The sequence below is a fragment of the Aulonocara stuartgranti genome, assembly GCF_965226115.1.
Source record: "Aulonocara stuartgranti genome assembly, chromosome: 20".
Classification (NCBI taxonomy): Eukaryota; Metazoa; Chordata; class Actinopteri; order Cichliformes; family Cichlidae; genus Aulonocara; species Aulonocara stuartgranti.
The window spans coordinates 22234685-22254587 of record NC_138956.1 but is presented as its reverse complement, the minus strand read 5'-3'; the positions used below and the strand labels follow the sequence as shown (position 1 = coordinate 22254587).

General features: G+C 36.8%; 1 protein-coding gene across 3 annotated transcripts in view; it reads left to right on the top strand.

Moving 5' to 3' along the window:
* LOC309696525 (metabotropic glutamate receptor 4-like) overlaps positions 1 to 19903 on the top strand; it is a 210765-nt gene that overhangs the window by 141428 nt on the left and 49434 nt on the right. For all 3 annotated transcript variants that reach the window (XM_082517784.1, XM_082517783.1, XM_082517785.1), the window contains one exon: positions 4289 to 4505. In XM_082517784.1, the coding sequence (XP_082373910.1) occupies positions 4289 to 4505 (217 nt within the window). The remainder of the gene's footprint in view (positions 1 to 4288; positions 4506 to 19903) is intronic.

Genomic DNA, 19903 nt, shown 5'->3' with positions numbered 1-19903 from the left:
TGTTTTGCTAGTTTATAAGAATTGCCTTGGTTTTGATTACGAAGCTAGTTTCAGCCACTCCCTTGTTCATAAGAGGTCAACACAGCGCATACATAAACATGTACATACATGCATTTTACATACTTATTGCTCTTTCTGACACAAGCTCTAAGGGATTTGTGTCCATTAGCTAATGAACCAAGCATGCTTACATAAGGTTTATCACCTTTTTTGTCATGTTTTATAGTGAAAAAATGTATTTAGTTTTGGAAAAATAAGTCATCATTAAATCTTGCATATTATATCATGAATATAAGTGTTCATTTAATTAATATCTATTGCACCTTTTAAGTAAACATAAACTGTTCATAGGATTCTGGTGACAAGTTAATTAGACGACGGATGTTTTTAGTTGAACTTAGTAGTTAAACCTGCAAATGTATCTGGAACCATTGTTTTTATCTTATTTTTCTCTTCTTGTTTTCTTCGCTTAGTGAAAATACATTTTAATAATACATCAACACCTCGTACACAGTAACACCAATCCTAAATATGGACTCTTCCTGTGAACTGAAACCTTTTTTCTGCTTTCATAGATAAAAAATATACTCCTTTTACATTTTCATAGGAAGTATTTGCAGAAACATTTCCAAAGCCCGACTAAAGCTTTTGATTTTTCTTCCCCAGCAAACACTGTAGATGTATAATATTTCTGTACAGTTCTAATGAGCATCATTACTCCTGCATTGATGCAGTGCCAAATGAGCTCATTGAATTTTTAAAAAGGCACAGTTATTTAAAGCAAGTGATTTGAACATTAAATCTGCATCAAATATCTTCTTGAGACTCACATCACAGCAATTAAACATATTTCCTAAGCCCATTAGACATTAAATGGATAGTGGTGGGGTAGGGTAGGTGCTGATTAAAAGAGCTCTATAAACTTGGAGAGGAGGGAATAATGTACTGGCATTCCCTATACTGACTGAATCACAAAAAGCTCATCTGAGAGGACAGCAAGTTCAGCCGCTTTCATCTCAGCCTGAACAGATGGTAAGTGTACACAGCATTACTAGAACCAAGTCATTTTTAAACAACCTACTAAGATCTTTATCACTGAATGTGTTTACGAGTGTAGTAATCCATGCTGAATTCATCTGCTCAGAGCAAACCCCTTTCTTATGTCAAAACCCCCATCAAAGCGCCACACATCACGTTTGTATTTTTTCTCCCGGTATCTTTGATTCACTGGAGGTACATCAGGCGGCACCTGTGCCGAAGAATTTAATTTCTTCAGCGGATGCTAAGAAGCGACTCTGTTCTATTAGAGGGAGCACACTGTTCAGGACCATCGCTGTAGTCCAGTGAGCAAGAAATCTTGGCAAGACAAACACGACAAGCTCTGCCTCTCCTGAATCTTGACAGAACGCTGAAATTGTGTGATTGTTACAGGAGTGAAAATCCCTCAGGTGAAAAATACAACAGCGTAGCTTCACAGCACCTCACACTTATTTGGCAGATATGAGTCTGGACATGTCACAACAGCACTGCAATACATGGGAACAGCAAAATTAAAAGACCTTCTTTGAAATCCAATTTTCATATACTATTCATAAGATCCATATATGTTATTGTTTTCTGCTATAAGACTTCCTCAGTTCAGCAAATTAGCTTCAAAATTGGCATTTTATCTTTAGAAAATTAGCTTTTTATGTCAGCTTCTTCTAAGAAGACTGAACATCAGTTGGAAAATACAGTAACAGCATAAGCATAAATAGCAGGTACGGCCATAAATGTCAGCAGGAGATGGTTGATTAGATGCAATCTGAGTTTTAAATGAAACATCTGGAAAACGAGCTTAAAAGAGACAGGATACTATAAGGCAGATGCCAGAGGCAGTATGATACATGTGTTATCACCTCATATTTTATTCTGGAAGGACATACTGTGTTAGGAAAATTATTAAGATATAACATCTATCACTCTGACACATGACTCGGGGAGCAAATTTGGGGTGTGAATGGCTAAAAAGCTCATTTTCGCTGTATGTTAGAGCACTAAAATAATCTAAAACAAGGCATCATTAACACCTTCCAAACACCTTTGTACAACACTTAACTTTCATCCTGCTGAATCTCGCCTGTCGTCTCATGACGTCAAAAGAGTGAGAGACAAAAAAAATATGATTCACACGATTAATTTTTCCAAGAGGGAGAGAGAAACAAAGGTGGAAAAAAAGAGAAGAGAACAGACTTAGTGGTTAAAAGTACACTGACCTGCTTATGTTACAGCAACAAAGTGCTGCCAGTCTGCAGGGTGCAGACTCAATAGCCAAATACTACAACAGGGCAGAAACACATGTAAGTCGCATGTTAGTCTCTAACATTTATTCAGTGATCAGAGCTTGTGAGGCAGGGCAGTTTCTACAAGCAATACTAACTTGACACAAGACAAGTGACATAGAAATGCTCTGAAGACAAGACACAGTGTGATAACATGCAACACACACAGACAGTCCATTATAAACCAACACAGACTTCCCTTTTCTGCATGTTCTCCTCTTTGAAGAAAATCAACTTAACAAGGCTGTATTGAGTGGCTCGCTTGCTGCATCACAATTCACTTCCTAAAGCCAGGTCTGCACAGAATACAGTCTTAAGTACAGATTTAAGGCACCTCTCGTTCCAGTTTTACCAACAAAAAACAAACGAACAAAAGTAAAGTCATTGTGGAGTAAAATGAGTTGCAAGGAGCTGTAGGTCACGGGCACAGATTGAACAGCTGTACTCCTAGCACAGGCTGCAGCTACAAGCAGGGCGCACAGTGGAAGTAGAATCAGTGCAACGCTGCAGCTGACCACATCAAAGGCCTCAGCTGTGGGAAGTAAGGGAGAGAGGAAGGGACAGTATGACTCCCACAGCAGTCTTACTCCAGTTTGTGGAGCAAATATTGGTAAAACAGGACTTTCAGCTGGTAACGTTTACTTTCATGTAGCACTGTCAGAACACAAGCGCATCAGTCAAATTCAGATATTTTTACCTCCTAACTTGTCACTGAAAATGAATGTTTTTTGCAGTTAATCTTTATTACAATAGAAATGTATTCACTTATTATAATTATAAAATTATGCAATATCGCATTGATTTGTCAACATTAGGATCTTTTGGTTGTGTATTATTTTATTATCTTGACATTTTGTGTGGGGTTTTTATGTAAAATACTTCCTGTATTACGACTACTTAAATAGGCAGAGCTGACCTTAGGACATGCGCTCTACTTTGGCACTGGATGTAGGAAAATGTAATTAAACACTGTTTTGGCCTTCAGCAAATGTAATGATGCTTTTTGCATCTACAAGCCGATTCGATCACAATGAGGGAAAAATGGAGCAACATTAAAAGAGTGTCCATATTTGAAATGGACCCACATTACTGAATGCCATAAAATCTGGTCAGTTAACTTTCAAACTGTGCAGCACAGATCCTATAAGAAGATCACACAAGCTATGACAGCCACAAATCTGAAATAACTTGAGCAAGCAAAAGTTGAGACGAAGAGTTTTCTGCTAGAGGCGGCAAAAACACTTGTGTAGTGCAACTAAGAACAAAGATACATTTCGGAAGAGACGCATGTAGAGACTCTGAAAATTGCACTTGCCAGTATAAGCTCTTATTATGTGTCCTGGATGTTTTAAAGGATATTTATTAAAGAACATAATCATTTCTTTTAATAACTATCTCAAGATAAACCAAAGCTGTTTCCATCACAATAATGAACTTGACTTCCTTTTGATTATCTTCCCTCTACTGAGCTACACCCACACCTCGTTTTCTACTTGTAAACTATACTAGGAAACAATATGGTAATCATTACTAAGAAACAATAATATCTTTATGGAGACTGACAAGAACATGGGGTATTATTTCAGCTCTGGAGACAACACCTTTGCTTTTGTGCTTATATGTTTTTCAACACCAAAATAAATCTTGCTGTGAAGTCATGAAGAGATTAGTGTTGCTTGACTGGTGTGGAAAATAATTTTCAGAAAGTATTGTAGCTAAGCCTGTGATCATCAGGACTATTTAAAGCAACAGTGTGCGAACTGCCGAGGGAGAATAATCTACAATGAGTACATGAGAGATATCAGCAGCTGTTAGGTGTCATATTATTCAGCAGTTTGTTTTTTTGTACACAAAACTGTGTGGAACCTTTTTGCTGTATATATAATTAATTTGCACAAAGTATATTATTTATATATTTCATCATGCATAACCATCACATTTCTTGATCTTCTCTTCCTCTCTCGCAGATCCCTCAGGTGAGCTACGCTTCTACAGCTCCAGAGCTGAGTGACAACACCCGCTACGACTTCTTTTCCCGTGTGGTGCCTCCAGACACATACCAGGCACAGGCGATGGTGGACATTGTCAAAGCTATGAACTGGAACTATGTCTCTACTGTCGCTTCAGAGGGAAACTATGGAGAAAGCGGGGTTGATGCATTTATTCAGAAGTCCCGAGAGGACGGTAAGTCCTTCTTCAAACATTTCCACAAGCATCCCCAGGTATTTAAAATTATGTTAAAGTGGTTCTCGTTTTTGAATCTCATTTTGTCAACCACCAAAAGTGTTTCCGTTTGAGTGAGAAAGAAATTCAGCCTCTGAAGTCTGAAATTGTAAACAGTATGATATTTAAAACTTTTTAAAAAACTGCTGACTTTAAAGATTGACTTTAAACATGATCATTTTCACACAGAAGCTGGTTTTGTTGCTGTTGCATTATTCTTTGTGTTGCGTGCTATTGAGAGATGTTCATAAAACAGGGTGAGGTTTGAACTGGTTATTTCGATTTCTTAAACTGAATTAATTGCTGTCAAAATGATCTGAAAATAGTTCTCAGACAGGATCAAGAGTCTGGCTTCAATTTTCTTGTTCTGGCTTTACCACTAACTAGCTGATTATCTTAAGCAGAGATGGCTAATGGCTAATGCTGTAAATTTGAACCATTTCAGTGAAATCTGCGTTTGCAACTGTTATCTCCATGGAATAATATGAGCTACACAGGTGTGCAGTCAGAGCACTGAGGGAATTAATTTTGATTATCAAATTCTGAGAAGGCTCAACAGAGTGGCAGTGAACCTGCAGAGCTAGCCTGAGGCATCATAAGGAGATAGCACTGCACAGTGCTGGGAATACAGTCAGTTTGGTGCAGCAAGCTGCCGGTACACAGTCAGCCTGACCCCTGAACTTCTTCTGTAGCAGAATGTAATCACTACAGACATGTCCAGTACTCTCTGTGCCACTGCGTCCATTCAGTTTCTGCCAGATTCAAGCTGCTGCCTATCATCAGTCTTCCTGGAAAGGCACCGACAGCAGAGCCCCCTGTGTGTCCGGCTCAGCTACCTCTTTGAACAGTCCACACAAAGGGGGAATCAAAGCCCCACAGGGAGATTTAAACTTTTCCTCTTCTTTTTTGGAAAATAATGTTTTTTCCCCACATACTTTAAATTATGTGTTTAATACTACTTAATACTGACCTTGCACATACACTGTATCAGCTTAAAAAAACATATTACATCTTTTAAAATCCCAGACTACACATAAAAAGAGGCAATGAGTTCTGAAGTCATGCCAAGAGTGGAATCATGCTCTAAATGAATGGAAAACGAATCTCAGAGAAATGTTCTTGCACATGATAATATGTTGAGCACAAGCTGGTGTAAATGATTAGCTTCAATGTGTTAACTTAAAATAGGTTTTTCCTATATTAGAAAAACCTATTTTATAAATCTTTGGGATTCTGAGTTTATGATATGAAACATAATGAATAAAACCTGTAATTTATGTCTGTGAAATGAAATTTTGAATATACTAACATATACTTGATAATATACTGAAAGAATCTTAAGTAATCCATGATCTATATTAATCTACATAATCAAAATGATAGCCTTCTGAAATCTTATTTTTTGGGGTTTTTTTTTTTTACACCATCTTGGTTTAACTGAAACACTTTTTATTAACAGCTGTCATATGAAAAACAATATAAACAGTCTTGAGGCTACTTTGCACTGTCTTGAGGAATCCATTTCCACTGTTGCCACATCTTCAGTGCTCAAGTGTAATCTTGTTTTGCATCATTCCCGAAGCACATTAACAAGTCTTTTAGGAATATTGGTACTTCAGCTGGAACCTGAACCACATGGTATGGGCAAGCATTCTGTTTCTCAGAGGGAACAGACAGGTTTATCAGCTAACAGCCTATCAGAACTGTCATTCTGCTGCTTCAGATTTCAATCTATATCTTTTAACTTTCATCGGTAGAATTGCTCTCAATCACTCTTTGTCGTAAAAACAGTTCAAACACTGAGACAACTGGCTCATTTATCAAATACACTACAATAATAGAAGACAGGCTATCACAGTGGAACAGACAATAGTCTAGAGCAATGATTGTTTTAAACAACTGTAATAACTGATAACAACTGATAATTTGTGAACAGACATTACCTGAACTGGTAAAATGCTATTATATCAACATTTTTTTTAGGCCTAAAGATTAACTAACCTGTTCCAAGTTGGTTATATTCAAGTTGTGTTCAACTATCATTGTTCTATATATCCATGTATATGCACTGATGTAGATCTACAGTACCACTTGTGTTTAAAAAAAGAAGCGTTTATTCTTATATAAATGTGAATTCTTTGATTCCTAGTCTTGTGTACTTTGACGTCACATATACACATACATATATTATACTCACACACACACACACACACACACACACACACGTATATATATATATATATATATATATATATATATATATGTATATGTATGAAAAGTCCTGTCAAGTCAGCCCATCTATATGCTTTAAATTGGACTGGAGCAAAACTTTTACATGTCGGCTTTTAAAGAATTGTTGAATCCAATCCTTTGGTCCAGTTCAGGTCTTTGAGTGATTATGTGAGCGAGACAGACAGAGGAGAAGCAGACAGCTCTGTCAAAATCAAATCCACAGGTATTTGGTTGCTAAATGGGTTCTGCAGTTGTCTGCTCATAATAAAACAGCCAGATCACAACTGGCCAAATGTTCTGTCTCATTAAACAGCCAAAGGCCATACTGAGCAACAGTCTCCCCTGCCTAATGTCACCGTGGCCCTTTGCTGTGCTGTTTTGTGTGGAGAAAATCAGCTTTTTTCTCTAACATTTTCCATGCTGAAGGAGGTTAAAAATAAAGTGTAGTCCTATTGAATAAAAATGAAAATATTTTTTTATTAGGCTTACACAATCACTGGATTCATAAAACTTCAATTACTAGAATTAGTTGTTTATTCTGTTAAAACAACAAAACCATCAGGTTTCATACATAAAATCTGAGTAGAATTGAAACTTATGCCCAGTACTACTTTTTCATTGAGAATATTGCTAATTATGATGTTGATGAGAATCAGGCAGTTGTGTTGACCCTCAAGCTGTATGATGTTAAGGTCCTCTTGTCAACACGCTCCAGATGTTTCTGTGGTGTGGTTCAGACAGTTATATCTCTACTGAGTCCCGAGCAAGTTTCAGCCTCATAAATGGATATTTATAATTTTTCTAGCAGTACCCTGCTGTTTTATGATTCTGTTTAAGACTAGCTGGAGGACAACTGTAAAAAGTGCCACCATAATGCGACAAAAAGTAGTCCGGCCATTTATATATCTGCAGAGCTTTACTGTATCTTTGTTTGCTTCCAAGCAAAATAGAAGTGAACGAATGCATTGTTGTTTGGTATTCAAAGGAGTGTAAGTCCTGGGATTACTTGTGTGTGTGTGTGTGCGCGCGTGTGTGTTGGATGATTTGGTAGAGCTGGAAGCAGCGGCACAGGTGCTAAAGTGTTGTGTTAGATGTTTGATAACACAAGGTCCTACTGTGAAATAATCTGGTATCATTGATCCAAGCTCACTGAACTTTCAAGAGGAAACTGAATTAAACTGATTTCACACAGCATTTGATCAGACTGGCTGGACTTATCAGAAAGGAAATAACCTTTACTGTTTCTGTGAAAGCAAGCATGAACTACAAGCGGGTGAGCACAACTAAGAGATCCTCAAGAATGGGCATGCATTTCACCTAACCTTGGCCTTCTTTGTACAGTAAGATGAGAACTGAGTTGAGATGGGTTGAAATGCTTCTTGTGGTTCCAATAGCAGAGCGGTTAGGGTATATACCACATGTGTGCATATCCCTTTATTGATGTAACCACTGATCAAATATCTCCCTGGGGTCATTTGCTGTGTGTTATCCTGCTGGTCTACCTCCCTCATTTCCTGTCACTATGCCACTAACAAAATAAAGGCCAAATTCTAAAAGGTGCCTTAAAAACAGCTTCAAATGACAGCATCGTTTTAGTATTACTAGGCAAAATTTACAACTGAATCGAACAAAATTCAATTTCACAACGAACTTCAAACTGACTGTTCAGTTTCACATGAAATATCTAGACTTTCTTCATCAAGTAGGAGTCTCCTATATTCAGTTTTAACAGCCTCTTTAGAGTTCTGCTTCTGTCGCAACAAATCAAAGAATAACACTCTGCCAATGCAGGGCAATACAGGTAAATGCATGCAATTGTTTACTACATGCCTAATGACGCTAATATACAAGAAGACCAATCCTTTCCAGATGGCCCAGAAGTCTGAAATCAAAGTGAAGATTATAGAATATCCACAGCTGCTAATGCTAATGGTCAAAGCTCCTTTGACTACGATGACCTGGATGACTGAGAACCTTCACAGACCTATGTTTGTTTGTTTTTACTGTGTTAAAAAAGTCATTTCCAGTAGCTTTTCCAGTAGTTTGCATTTATTGCATCTAGTGCATACAGATCATCTACGCAGTCAAAACCATATTGCATACATATCAGCTCTCCTTTCAGCATCTACTACTTCCAACATTTTTTCTTCTTCAAAAAGGCATCATGAAGTCAATTTTTAATAACCACATAACACATTTGCAAATCCTTCTCTCACTTTGGTAATACAACCTCTAAAAGAGAGGTACATTTACTGTTCTATCATTCAAACATCATGAGTATTTCTATATCCTTTCTGGGGTCCAGGTAATTTCACTGTAAGATTCTTTGGGATGATTCATGTATAATTGTGAAAGTAATCAATAGAAAGTTAAAGACCTCTATTACAATTGCATTGAATGAGAAATAGTATTATTAAAGGCCATGACTTCTATTTTTCATAGGTAAGAATTGTAGATGCTAAAAACATGTTGGGACTTGTGAATTACTCCTTATTTTGTTTTGTGTTACATTGATGTGAAACTTTGTTAGTTACAGTAATGCAATTTCTGATTGAGCACACGAAATATGTTGACTTTATCAAGCTTCAGCTATGCTAGCCATTCTGTGATTATTTCATGCTTCTTAGAATAAAAATTAAAACCCATTACATAAATAAACCACTATACAGTGTTGTCAATACTATTTATGCTAGGCAATCTGGTAATCAACTAAATACATCGGCGATATAATATAATTATAATATAATTTATAATTTGTAAATCGGCGTAAATAAATCTGGTAATACCTGAAATGAGTAAAGAAAAACAACTGCTTATTTATGCAAGATAATTCATAATTTTATTTGGGGGGTGGGGGGTGGGGGGGTGTTATATTGGTTGGGTCTGATTACCCCCTAACCCCCCTGGAAATTATGCCCCTGACTAAATTGATGCCAGTCCAAAGAAATGAGAAGTGAGATCATGACCAAAATTATTGGGATTCATACACAGACGACATAAATATCTAATAAAAATTTCATTGCACACTCACTAAAATAGTTGTCAAGATATTCCTACAAGTATCAACCACAATATAATAATAAATGTTAAGTATGGAGATTGCCAGCGTGAGTGGGTTTCACTCCAATGATGACAGTGGATTTGTGCTAATCCACCCAGTAGCTGTTGAAATATTTGTTGTTTACCAACCAACACATATTACTCTTCCTAGATTAACTGCACTAGGGGAAATAGTTCCTAAGCAGCTTCAAACAGGCTACTTCCCTTCATGTAACCATGCCACTTCTTTAAAAGTTATGAAGAGCAAATTTTAGACCACGTTTGGTTAAAATCTCAAAGTTTAATTTTGAACAAAGAGTAACTCACAGTTTCTGCAAAGTAAGGCCACTCAGGAATTTGTTTAGTCATGCTGAAATACATTATATTCTGAAATGACAAATAATATAATAAAAGAAGAAGAAAGCTTTTGTTTTTTTCACTACTTTATTTTCACTGTAAGGAGACACAGCAGAAGAAAGATTCAGGCATAAAATATTAACGCTAGACTATTCAAATGTCACATGCAGGACCTGTTTGCATGAGCCTCATAACTATGTCAGCCCCTGTTTGGGCATGATAAACAGTGTCATCATCAGGACAGTTTGTCAAATGACAGCATGTCAGGCAACCATTTCATCTGCTGTTGCTGGACTGTGACTGAAAACTTCCATCATTTCAGACACAGAGCTGTTTTCCAAAAGCTGTTTTCATTTGGGCATATCCTTTGTCTCAAACTGCCTCTTGGGATTAAGGCTGGAGTGTCATTATGGAAAATGATTAAAAGAAAAGAGGGATAAAAGTACGGTGCCTTGTTATAGACACCATTGAAATGCAAGACCGTCCTTGATGCACAAGTCTTTGGTCCTTCACAAGATTTTGTTGTGTTTGTGATTCTGTCCGAAAAGCTGCTATTCCTCTAGTGTCCTTATTAGAGAGCGCAGGTCTTCTATAGTAATGGAAGGTGCACTCTGTGTCAGTTTATTCTCACCTTGTGAAAAGAAGTGCCATTTTCTTTCAGTGGATATTGTATACCTATTTATTGCATCCTTTATATAATCAAGTTTAGTGAGTATTATGGAATCAGACGGTCCCAGTATTTGAAATGAAAGGTGATTATTTTGTTTTTCATCTGAAGCAAGCCTACAAGACGAAACCTTAAATGTCAGTATGACAACGTTTCTTCCCCCTGCCCCCCATATGGCGGGGGCTTTACTTTTCCTAAATTTGGACACTGACATTGCAATCTGCAATTAATTGAATGGATAGTATAAAATTGTAATTAATCAGATTTCCTTGCAAATGACAGTAGAAGCAGAGGAAAAGGGCAGCAAATATAGCACAGCGCAGGATGACAGGGGGATTATGCAAATGTTAGAAATGAGAGTTGCGTACTGCACCCTTTGTCATGAGGGAAATGTCAAGAGGAGTGATTTGAATACTCATTAACCTGAAAAGCCGTGAGAAAAATATTGTCAGAAGAGTTTTTCAATAATATTGAAAATGTTTCAATAAACACAGGCTATTACTTACTTATGTAAATTCACCTTATGATTTTATGATACTATGGCTATAATTAAGCTATCACTATGACAAAGACAGAATACTATAGTCTGTTTAATGAATTGATTCTTATTAATACAGCTTTGTTTTGCTGTGATAGTAAGAATTACTAGAACAGGTAATCAATTCAGAAAAACAGATGACAGCATTATGTAAATTTATAGCTTTGCATTATAAAGTGTACTATTCCAATTATACAATGTGTGGAAGAAAGGAAGTCAGAAGACCGGAAGGAAGAAAAGACGCAAGGGAGGAACATATTCCTGCACCCCCGGTTTAACATGTCAAACACAGGAAATCCTTAAGAGGACTTAGACAGCTGCTCCTTCCACTTCAGGCCTTGTTAAGTTCTGATGAGTGCCATATTGGGCTTCCGAGGGTAAAAGAAAACGTTAGGGGATTTTTCTCGTAAACTGTACATCCACCCATGTCCTTGGTATTATACTTGAAACCCCAGCACTGTTCACCTATTGAAATTATTTAAACTACCTTATCAGCACTAAATGGCCAAAGGCAACAAGACTAGAGGCCACAGAACCATTCAAAGGCTACATTTAGATTTCAGGATTCATACATAAATCATGTTGAACAGATATAGAAATGAAGTTATCTAATTTCATTAAACTCATATTGTAACATTTTGATGGATTTCCAAATGCTTTTGACAATTTTAATTTAGTTACATTGTTATGCTGTTCTGTCTACTTAGCACTTCCCTATTTTCCACTGTTCATTACCTTGTTTGATTAGCACTTTGCACCACTTTGCAAATGATTTCATGCCTTTACAGCTGTCACAACTACATTTTCAAAGGATGCTTTATGTTACTTTCAACCACCTGGAACTTGATTCCTCAGACTGAAAATCAATGAAGGGTTTTAGCTGCAGGTGCGCAGAGAGAGAACGATTGTCAAGACTTTGCCACTGATCTTGTATTTGCATAATGTGCTTTATCTCTATCATGTCACAGAGAATTGCCAACCCTGCATTGCAGAATATCTCAAACTTTCACTGATGCCACAAAACACAATCTGTCGGTTCTCTTTATCGGGTTAAAGTTTCTCAGTTACAATATCTAATACTTTACTGGCACTGAAAAGTGAAGTTGTGCAATTCACAAATTTTTTTCTGGACATGCATTTAAAAGTTTAGAAGTTTGCATAATTGGCAAACGAACACATTTTGTGGATTTTATTAAAAATGAGTGAGTGAGTTAATAAAGAGATACCAATTGTTCATGGAGAAATTTAACATTTTCCACATTGTGAAAGTATAAAGATTTAGACCAATATGCTGATGCTAAAGCAAATTTAGAAAATGGGGTATACTTATCTGAGAATAGTTTATCACTGCATCACGGAGAAGGTGCAAGTCTTGGGCTCAGCCAATATAAAGTAAAGCTGCTTAATTACAAAAAAGATGAGGTAGATGGGTCCTGCTGCAGTGTTAGGGTATACTTTTGAACCATAACATACTTTAATAGTTCTGCACATTTCTGAAAGAAGCAAGGATATGTAACATTTTCTGTCACTTGAAATATAATTCTGAAAATATTTGACCATTTGTAATGGGCTTATGTACCAAACCAGAAGCAGATCTCTATTTATATCACTTTTCACTGATGTTCTCAGACTGAAATCTCTTACAAAAGAGCACTTTGCACTATCTATAAGAGCTACAAAATATAATGCATTTACTCAAGGGTAGAAACCTGATTTGCTTTTAAGTAACAAATTCAAAGACATGTCTAAACCTACAGTACATCTGTGCTTTTTAATACTATCATGATACGTGTGTTGATTCCTCTTATCTTTTCTTGGGGAAAATAGAACTGCAAATGTAACACAGTACTTTATCATGTAAAATTTTCTGTTAATGTGAATACTTAGTAATACTGAATATAAGGCTAACTCTTCAGGAAGTAGGAGAGGACTATTTTTTATTCATTAGAAATCTTGTTTATTAGTAATTGTGTCTTGGAGAAAACTGTTAAAAACAAGCAGTGCTTTCTCATAGCCAAACCCTATACATACTCAGTCACATTTGACACACAGAACAGTGTCAATGTATTGTCTAATAATCAAGCACTTTACTAATTACTGTGCCTCTAGTCCTTCTGTATCTAATTCTTATCAGAAATAGTGTAATTTAGTAGAAAAGAAATCCACAATTTATAGACAAATTAACCAATGAAAATGTGCTGCACCTGCTCCTGAAAAGCAAAGCAAACCAAACACACCATTTATGACATCCAAAGGATCAAAATAACCTACGATTATATGCCAAAAGACAGAATGTCAACCACTATTTCATTTTGAAGCGTGTACCGATTACATAGTCTAACAGTGTGTGTAGGTGCGGGATCATTTTCAGAAATTCTTGGAAAACATAAGAATATGCCCCTCAAGGCCTTCTGTAGCTCTTCACCCAAACCCACTCATGATTAGAGAGCACCATTAATGTTTGCCTTGCAAGAGGAGGCAGTGCATACTTTAAACTCTTCATCTTTGGCTTAGAGATATATTCACATTAGGAGACATGCTATGCAGATTCTCCTTAGTAAGAGGAAAGTCCCGTGTTTGTCAGGTGACTCATTTTACCACAGTGCAGAAAACCTCATTTCACAGTGCTTAGAGGCCTGCCTTTGATTTATAAATCATTTGCACTCAGAAAGAAAATGTCATTCAGTCATTCTCAAATCTAACTCATAGTTACCCCAGAGCCTTTTTATTCAAGATCTGGGAACTCACTAGACGACATGCTATTCAGCAAAACTGCTTAATTAAAAATAAGACAAAGTTCTTTTCTAAAGAGTAGAAACACATTACCCAAATATCTACGTATGGATTTATGCAACCTTCGGTCAAATTGTCAGCTGCATATGGAAAAATAATAATAATAAAAAAAAAAACCCTCAGATTGATACAATTTAGAACTTCACAGTTGCTGAAAAATAGGACAGTGTTGGATTTCTCAACCTCCTGCTGACGCAGACAAATCATTTGTGCTTACACCACCGAGTTGAAATAATCATTTTAATGTATGTCATGGTAGTCAATAAACAGTGCTCTCGCTTGTTCCAGTAGCAATAACATTTCAAAACATATTTCTAAAAAAAATGGATGTGCTGAAACGTAAAACTAGGGTTCTTATGAATATATTTTAAATTTCAAATAGATCAAAAGCCCTACCACAAAATATTTGATATCTGATAATTGTTACTAAATTGACTTGACATTGCAAGTGCCGTGATTACATGATTTCATAAATAATGTAAAACGAATGCAGAGGAAAATAAAAATAAATATTCTTAGCAGTACATCTTCCTTTTGTTGCACATCTTTCTGATTCAGTGGGTACACCACTAACATTGACCCTAAACACTGAATAACCTACTTATAAATAATGAATAAAGGCATTAATAAGTTATTTCAATGATGCTTTTATTGAACAAGGTCAAAGTGTTTTTCGTCCATGTTTATACCTCCCACCCTTTATAACATCTTGTGCTTTCTTTAAAAAGTACACTGCAGTGGAGGCACTGCATGTTTACAGCACGCACTAACTTGAAGAAACAGTGTGGGATGAATAATATGTACAAAATAGCATGTTCTGTCACTGCTGCCCTCTTGCCCTCCATGAGCTTCCCCTGCACTGTGGAGATAAATATAGAGTGTGTCCACTTCCCTCCGGGACTTACAGTGTGCTGATATCAGAGCAAAGTTGCTGACAGATGTTGGACCAGTACTGGTTGCCATTTGGCTTAAGAAAATAGCCATGTCAACAAATACTTTCAGTTGATCCATCAGCTTAGAGGCCGGAGTGTAACAAAAGTTCCACCATGCTGTGGCCTTATATAATACTACTTTCACAGATTGTTAGCAGATTCATCAATACAAGTTTGAGTGGACCTTTTTTGTTGTTGTCGTTGTAATAGAGGCCAAAGATTAGAGCCTTGCAGTCAATTTAGCCACTAGTTGAGAGTACAGCCCCTGCAAATTGGTTCTTTCTATACCTTCTTTTTGATATTTAGGAAATAAAATATATATCTGTACCTGTACCAGGTTAATCATCTTAGTTTAGACTATTTAGTGTATGAATTTTGATAATCAATATGATGTACAGCACCAGTTAAATGGAATATCATGAATTAAGTGAATCAAAGGGGCAATGTGTTGATTCGACATGGTGTGCAAAACGTTTTAATTCTAATTTTTGTCATGCAGTTGGTCAAAGTTGTTTCCGAACATCCCTCTGCTGTTTCACCAAATTGAATTCACCCCCCAAAAAATATTCTAATGGATATTATAACATAAAAACTAGTTTATGTTACAATTTCTTATTTCTTTTTTCTTTTTTAACAGCATATAATACTTTATAACGTGCCTAAGTAACCATTAAAAGAAAAGCAGGACACATTTCATTGCTGACTACAATTCTAACAATAAATGTGTGGCAGGGTTAGATTTCGCGTTGTTACAAAAAGGAAAAGCATGCAACATCAAACATAACTACAGCCATCAAATACATCAAATAGTTTCTGTAAAAAAACAAAACTGATGTCCAGTACAAATGCTGCCAGATCTGTCATGCGAAAGTAGAATGTACTGGCCAACATTACATGAATAAATTCATATAGGCTTTTTTAAAAACATGTTTCAGTATCTATATGTGGCATGTGAATATAGCTTTTTGATAAATCCCATTTAGATTACAACATATTTTATTTGGGGTGTCTTGTGGTATACTATCATTATAGAAAGTACATAACACAGGAAGATACACCACAGTCTTCTTTAATCCAATCTAATTTCACACACCACCATGCAGATGTCTTTCTAATTAACATCAGAGCATATCCCCTTGAGTATATTTGAAACCCATTATAAGACTACACAGCAATCTGGGAAATTGCTTTCTATCATTTTGTTTCATCTTATGCTTCTTTGATACCCAAATATCCAACAGTACCATTTTAGTAACATGGCATAGATTAGCAACTCTATTGCTACTGGGTTGTTGAAAAATCAAGAACTCAAAATGTTAAAAAGACCTGGCACATTGCTGTGGCTTCTGCTACTTAATTGAATCAACATGATGCTTCAGGGTTTGGACTGATATTTTAACATAAGTCCAAGCTGACATATCCATCATGTCTCAAATGACATGTTTTATCTGGAAGACTTTGGCCAGGGAGTACACGACATTGTTTCATCTATCCAAGTTATACCTGAACTAAAAGATAGTGTTTTAAAGTGTTTTGAAAAGCTAGGTAATGGAAAACTGTCCTATGGCACAGACATAGCAAACTCTGTACTGTGTGTAAACCTTTTAATCATATTTGCCAGTTGTTACAGCTGGTTTAAAGAAACTGTGGGTGTACTCACACTAGGGTATGTGTGCAGTGTCCAAGCACATTTGACCCCCAAAGTTCAGTTTGTTTGACTAATGTATTCATTTTGCTCTATGTGAACAGTGCCCTGGGCCAGGTGTCCTGGCACTGTTCCTGGAGAGTCCTGGCCCAGGGCACTCTGGGACATATTTGTATAAAATATCTACAGTACAGGACTGTCTATTTTTATGGTCTCTTAGTACATATCTACTGTTCTCCAGTATAGATATTTATCTACTCTGACAGAAAAGTCAGACAGAGAGCATGTGTTCACTGAAATCTGAGAGGGGGAACTTGATTCGCACGAGCTTCACACAAAAAACAGTTCAGCCTAATTTTCCCAGCAGTACACAATAGTGAAGCCAGGACTCGTCACAAAATCTAGCCCAAAGCTGCTCCCCGATAATAACCTGATGAGTTATCCAGACGGAGCAAAAAGACATCATTGCGTCTGAAATGAATTTTAAAAGAAGAAACAATGTGTATATGCACACACATACAGTACAACCACATATAGGTATAATAACTAAGACTGCTTTTATGAAATGGGGCAGATAAAAGCTTTAGATATGAAAAATGGCACAGATGCTTGCCATAATCAAGACAAATTGCATTGATAGATAGGGAATAGGGGCCATTCATCTTCTTCCCCCAAATAAAAAAGCCATTCATGTTCATGTGCAGTCTCTGTCATGTACCGCGTATACACTTAGTCAACATGTTGTTCCTTTGTAATGTTTTACACCTGGTACAGGCAGGAGTTGTCTTTAATTCACCCAATCTACTGAAAATAGCAAAAATGGAAGAAATCTGTTAGTCTGGGCCATCTCTGCAGCTCTGCAGTATATAATAATTATAATGGGATATTATACTGTAATTGAACCCCTGAAGAGAAATTCATTTCCTTTCATCCCGTCAGACCTGCACACTGAGGTGAGTGCACAGCATCAGTGACAGAAAAGCACCTCAGGGACTTTGGGGTGGGAGATTTAGAGTCTTGCTCCAGGACACTTTAGCATGGTGGTTGCTCTAACATGGGACTGAATGTGAGCCTTTTCAAGCAGGGTCAGTCCCCTTAATGATTTCAGTGCGAGGTTTCCCTCTTTCTCTTCCCAGTGCTTCTCTCCCTCACACTCACTCACTGCATTCTGATAAGACAGGAGAAACATTATCTGTAAAAAGAGATAATGTACCAATAACAAAGCGCTGCAGCTCATTTATAGTAACATTTTACACCACTGAATGGTCACGATTCTACCTGTACTCTTCTTTTTCTAGCTTAGAACCAATTCCATCCATCCATTTTCTCTCACTGCGCCGGTTTAAAAGCAGGACACTTTGCCAGTTTATAGCAGGCTTCTGGTGAACTGATTTGCATAAATCATGTTGTTTACAATTTACTAAATCAATGGGGTATTTTTTTTTAATCTCTGTGTACAGGTATCACCATGGGCTGGTTTTGTTTTTTTTAAGTTTCTTAATTCTTTCATCTCATGTGCCATTATCTGGTTGACGTAAACCACCGTGATCACACTACGGAGGCAGAGCATTGCTGATCTTTAGAGACTACTGGTCAGCACCATGGCTATACAGAGAACTAATAATGGAACAACACTGCTGTTCAAAGCAGATGGGATTTCAAAGCTCTGAGAAACTCAAGCTGGTTTTGTAATTATTAACTGATTGTGTATGTAGCCTAATAAATAATTTGCTGCCATGCAACAAAGCACCCAGGGTGTTGATGTATTCATTTAACACTGAAAAAACTGTCAAGTATCCATTGATAGAAATCGGCTCAACGTTAAAACTATAGAGGAAAAATTAGTTTGGTGATATTTCTCTCTATTTTCCTTGTGTATTTCTATCCTCCATATGAAAATGATGTCTGTTTGGTTAGGGCATCCCAATAAACTTAGTGTTTATGTACCTGCATCTTTGTCACGCTGCCAGCCTGGGGCTATTTTGTGCGCTTCTGTGCTACTCTTCACCAGCCACATGAGCTGAGCTGCAATCAGCTATGATGGTGGGGAATATTTAATGTTCATGGGAGCAACGTTTTTCCCACGGGTGTCAAATGAGAGGGAATATTAGTGTTCCGAACTATTAAGGGAACAGAGACCAGAGCTGACAGTGGAAGACACAAGAGGAGATCAGCAGTCTCCTGAGCAACGGATATTTTTAGAGGTGATTTTTCAATTTGGCTCAGAAGTTGAGAATTGTATAGGATAAGTGTTAGGAAACACATACAGCTCTTGAAGGTTTTCACAGTAGCTGCATCAGAAGTAGGAGCATTGCATCTGGCGTGTATTTGAACATTTGAAAGATTCATCAGGACAGTTACAACACTGAAGGTCAGTGTTTGGTGTTGAAACCCAGCAGTTCAGTCTCTTTCGCTCTTTCACTGATTGTTATTGTACAGGTAGTTTTAATGTAGCCAACAATAAAATGTAACTATAATTCAATATGTACCTGGAGAAGTACATTTCATCGTTTTCATAGGATTACTCTACAGTTGCATTTAGTTATTTCATAACTGTCTCTGCATGTTGTTGGTCAGCTTGCTGAGTTTAAGGAAAGTGTTGAAAAGTGGTGTACAGATAAGAAGGGGCCAGTCCTTCAAGGCATCCCTCTAACTACATCCTGTCTGATAGCAAGATGGAATCAGGCGAGTAGTTTATTGAAAAATCTGATTCTTGTAGAGACTGGTCTAATTTAATAATATTAATATAAAATTTGCAATAAGCAAGACCTATAATTAGGCCAATTAAAAGCCACTTAGGTTGTGTAAAAATACCATTCATGAACTGCCTGGCATAGCTGAATCATATATTTATATATAAATATATTTCTCTGCATTAGTCTATAGTCTTTTTGGAAAATAAAAAAAAAGTATCTTGCTCAGTGGCTGCTTCCGTCTTAGGATTTGAGCCATGACTAAAGATATTAGTCAAATAACCATATCTTTAGTCATGTTATATAACAGTAGTAAAAAGAAAAATAAAGAGGAAAAAAATCAAATGCATAGATAAATCAGTGGTGAAATAAACTGCCATGTGTACCCTAGCGCTAACAGAGTTACACCAGTGGCCCCGTGGAGGACCCAGTTTTGTGCACGTCCGGTCCTTCTGGTATTCTC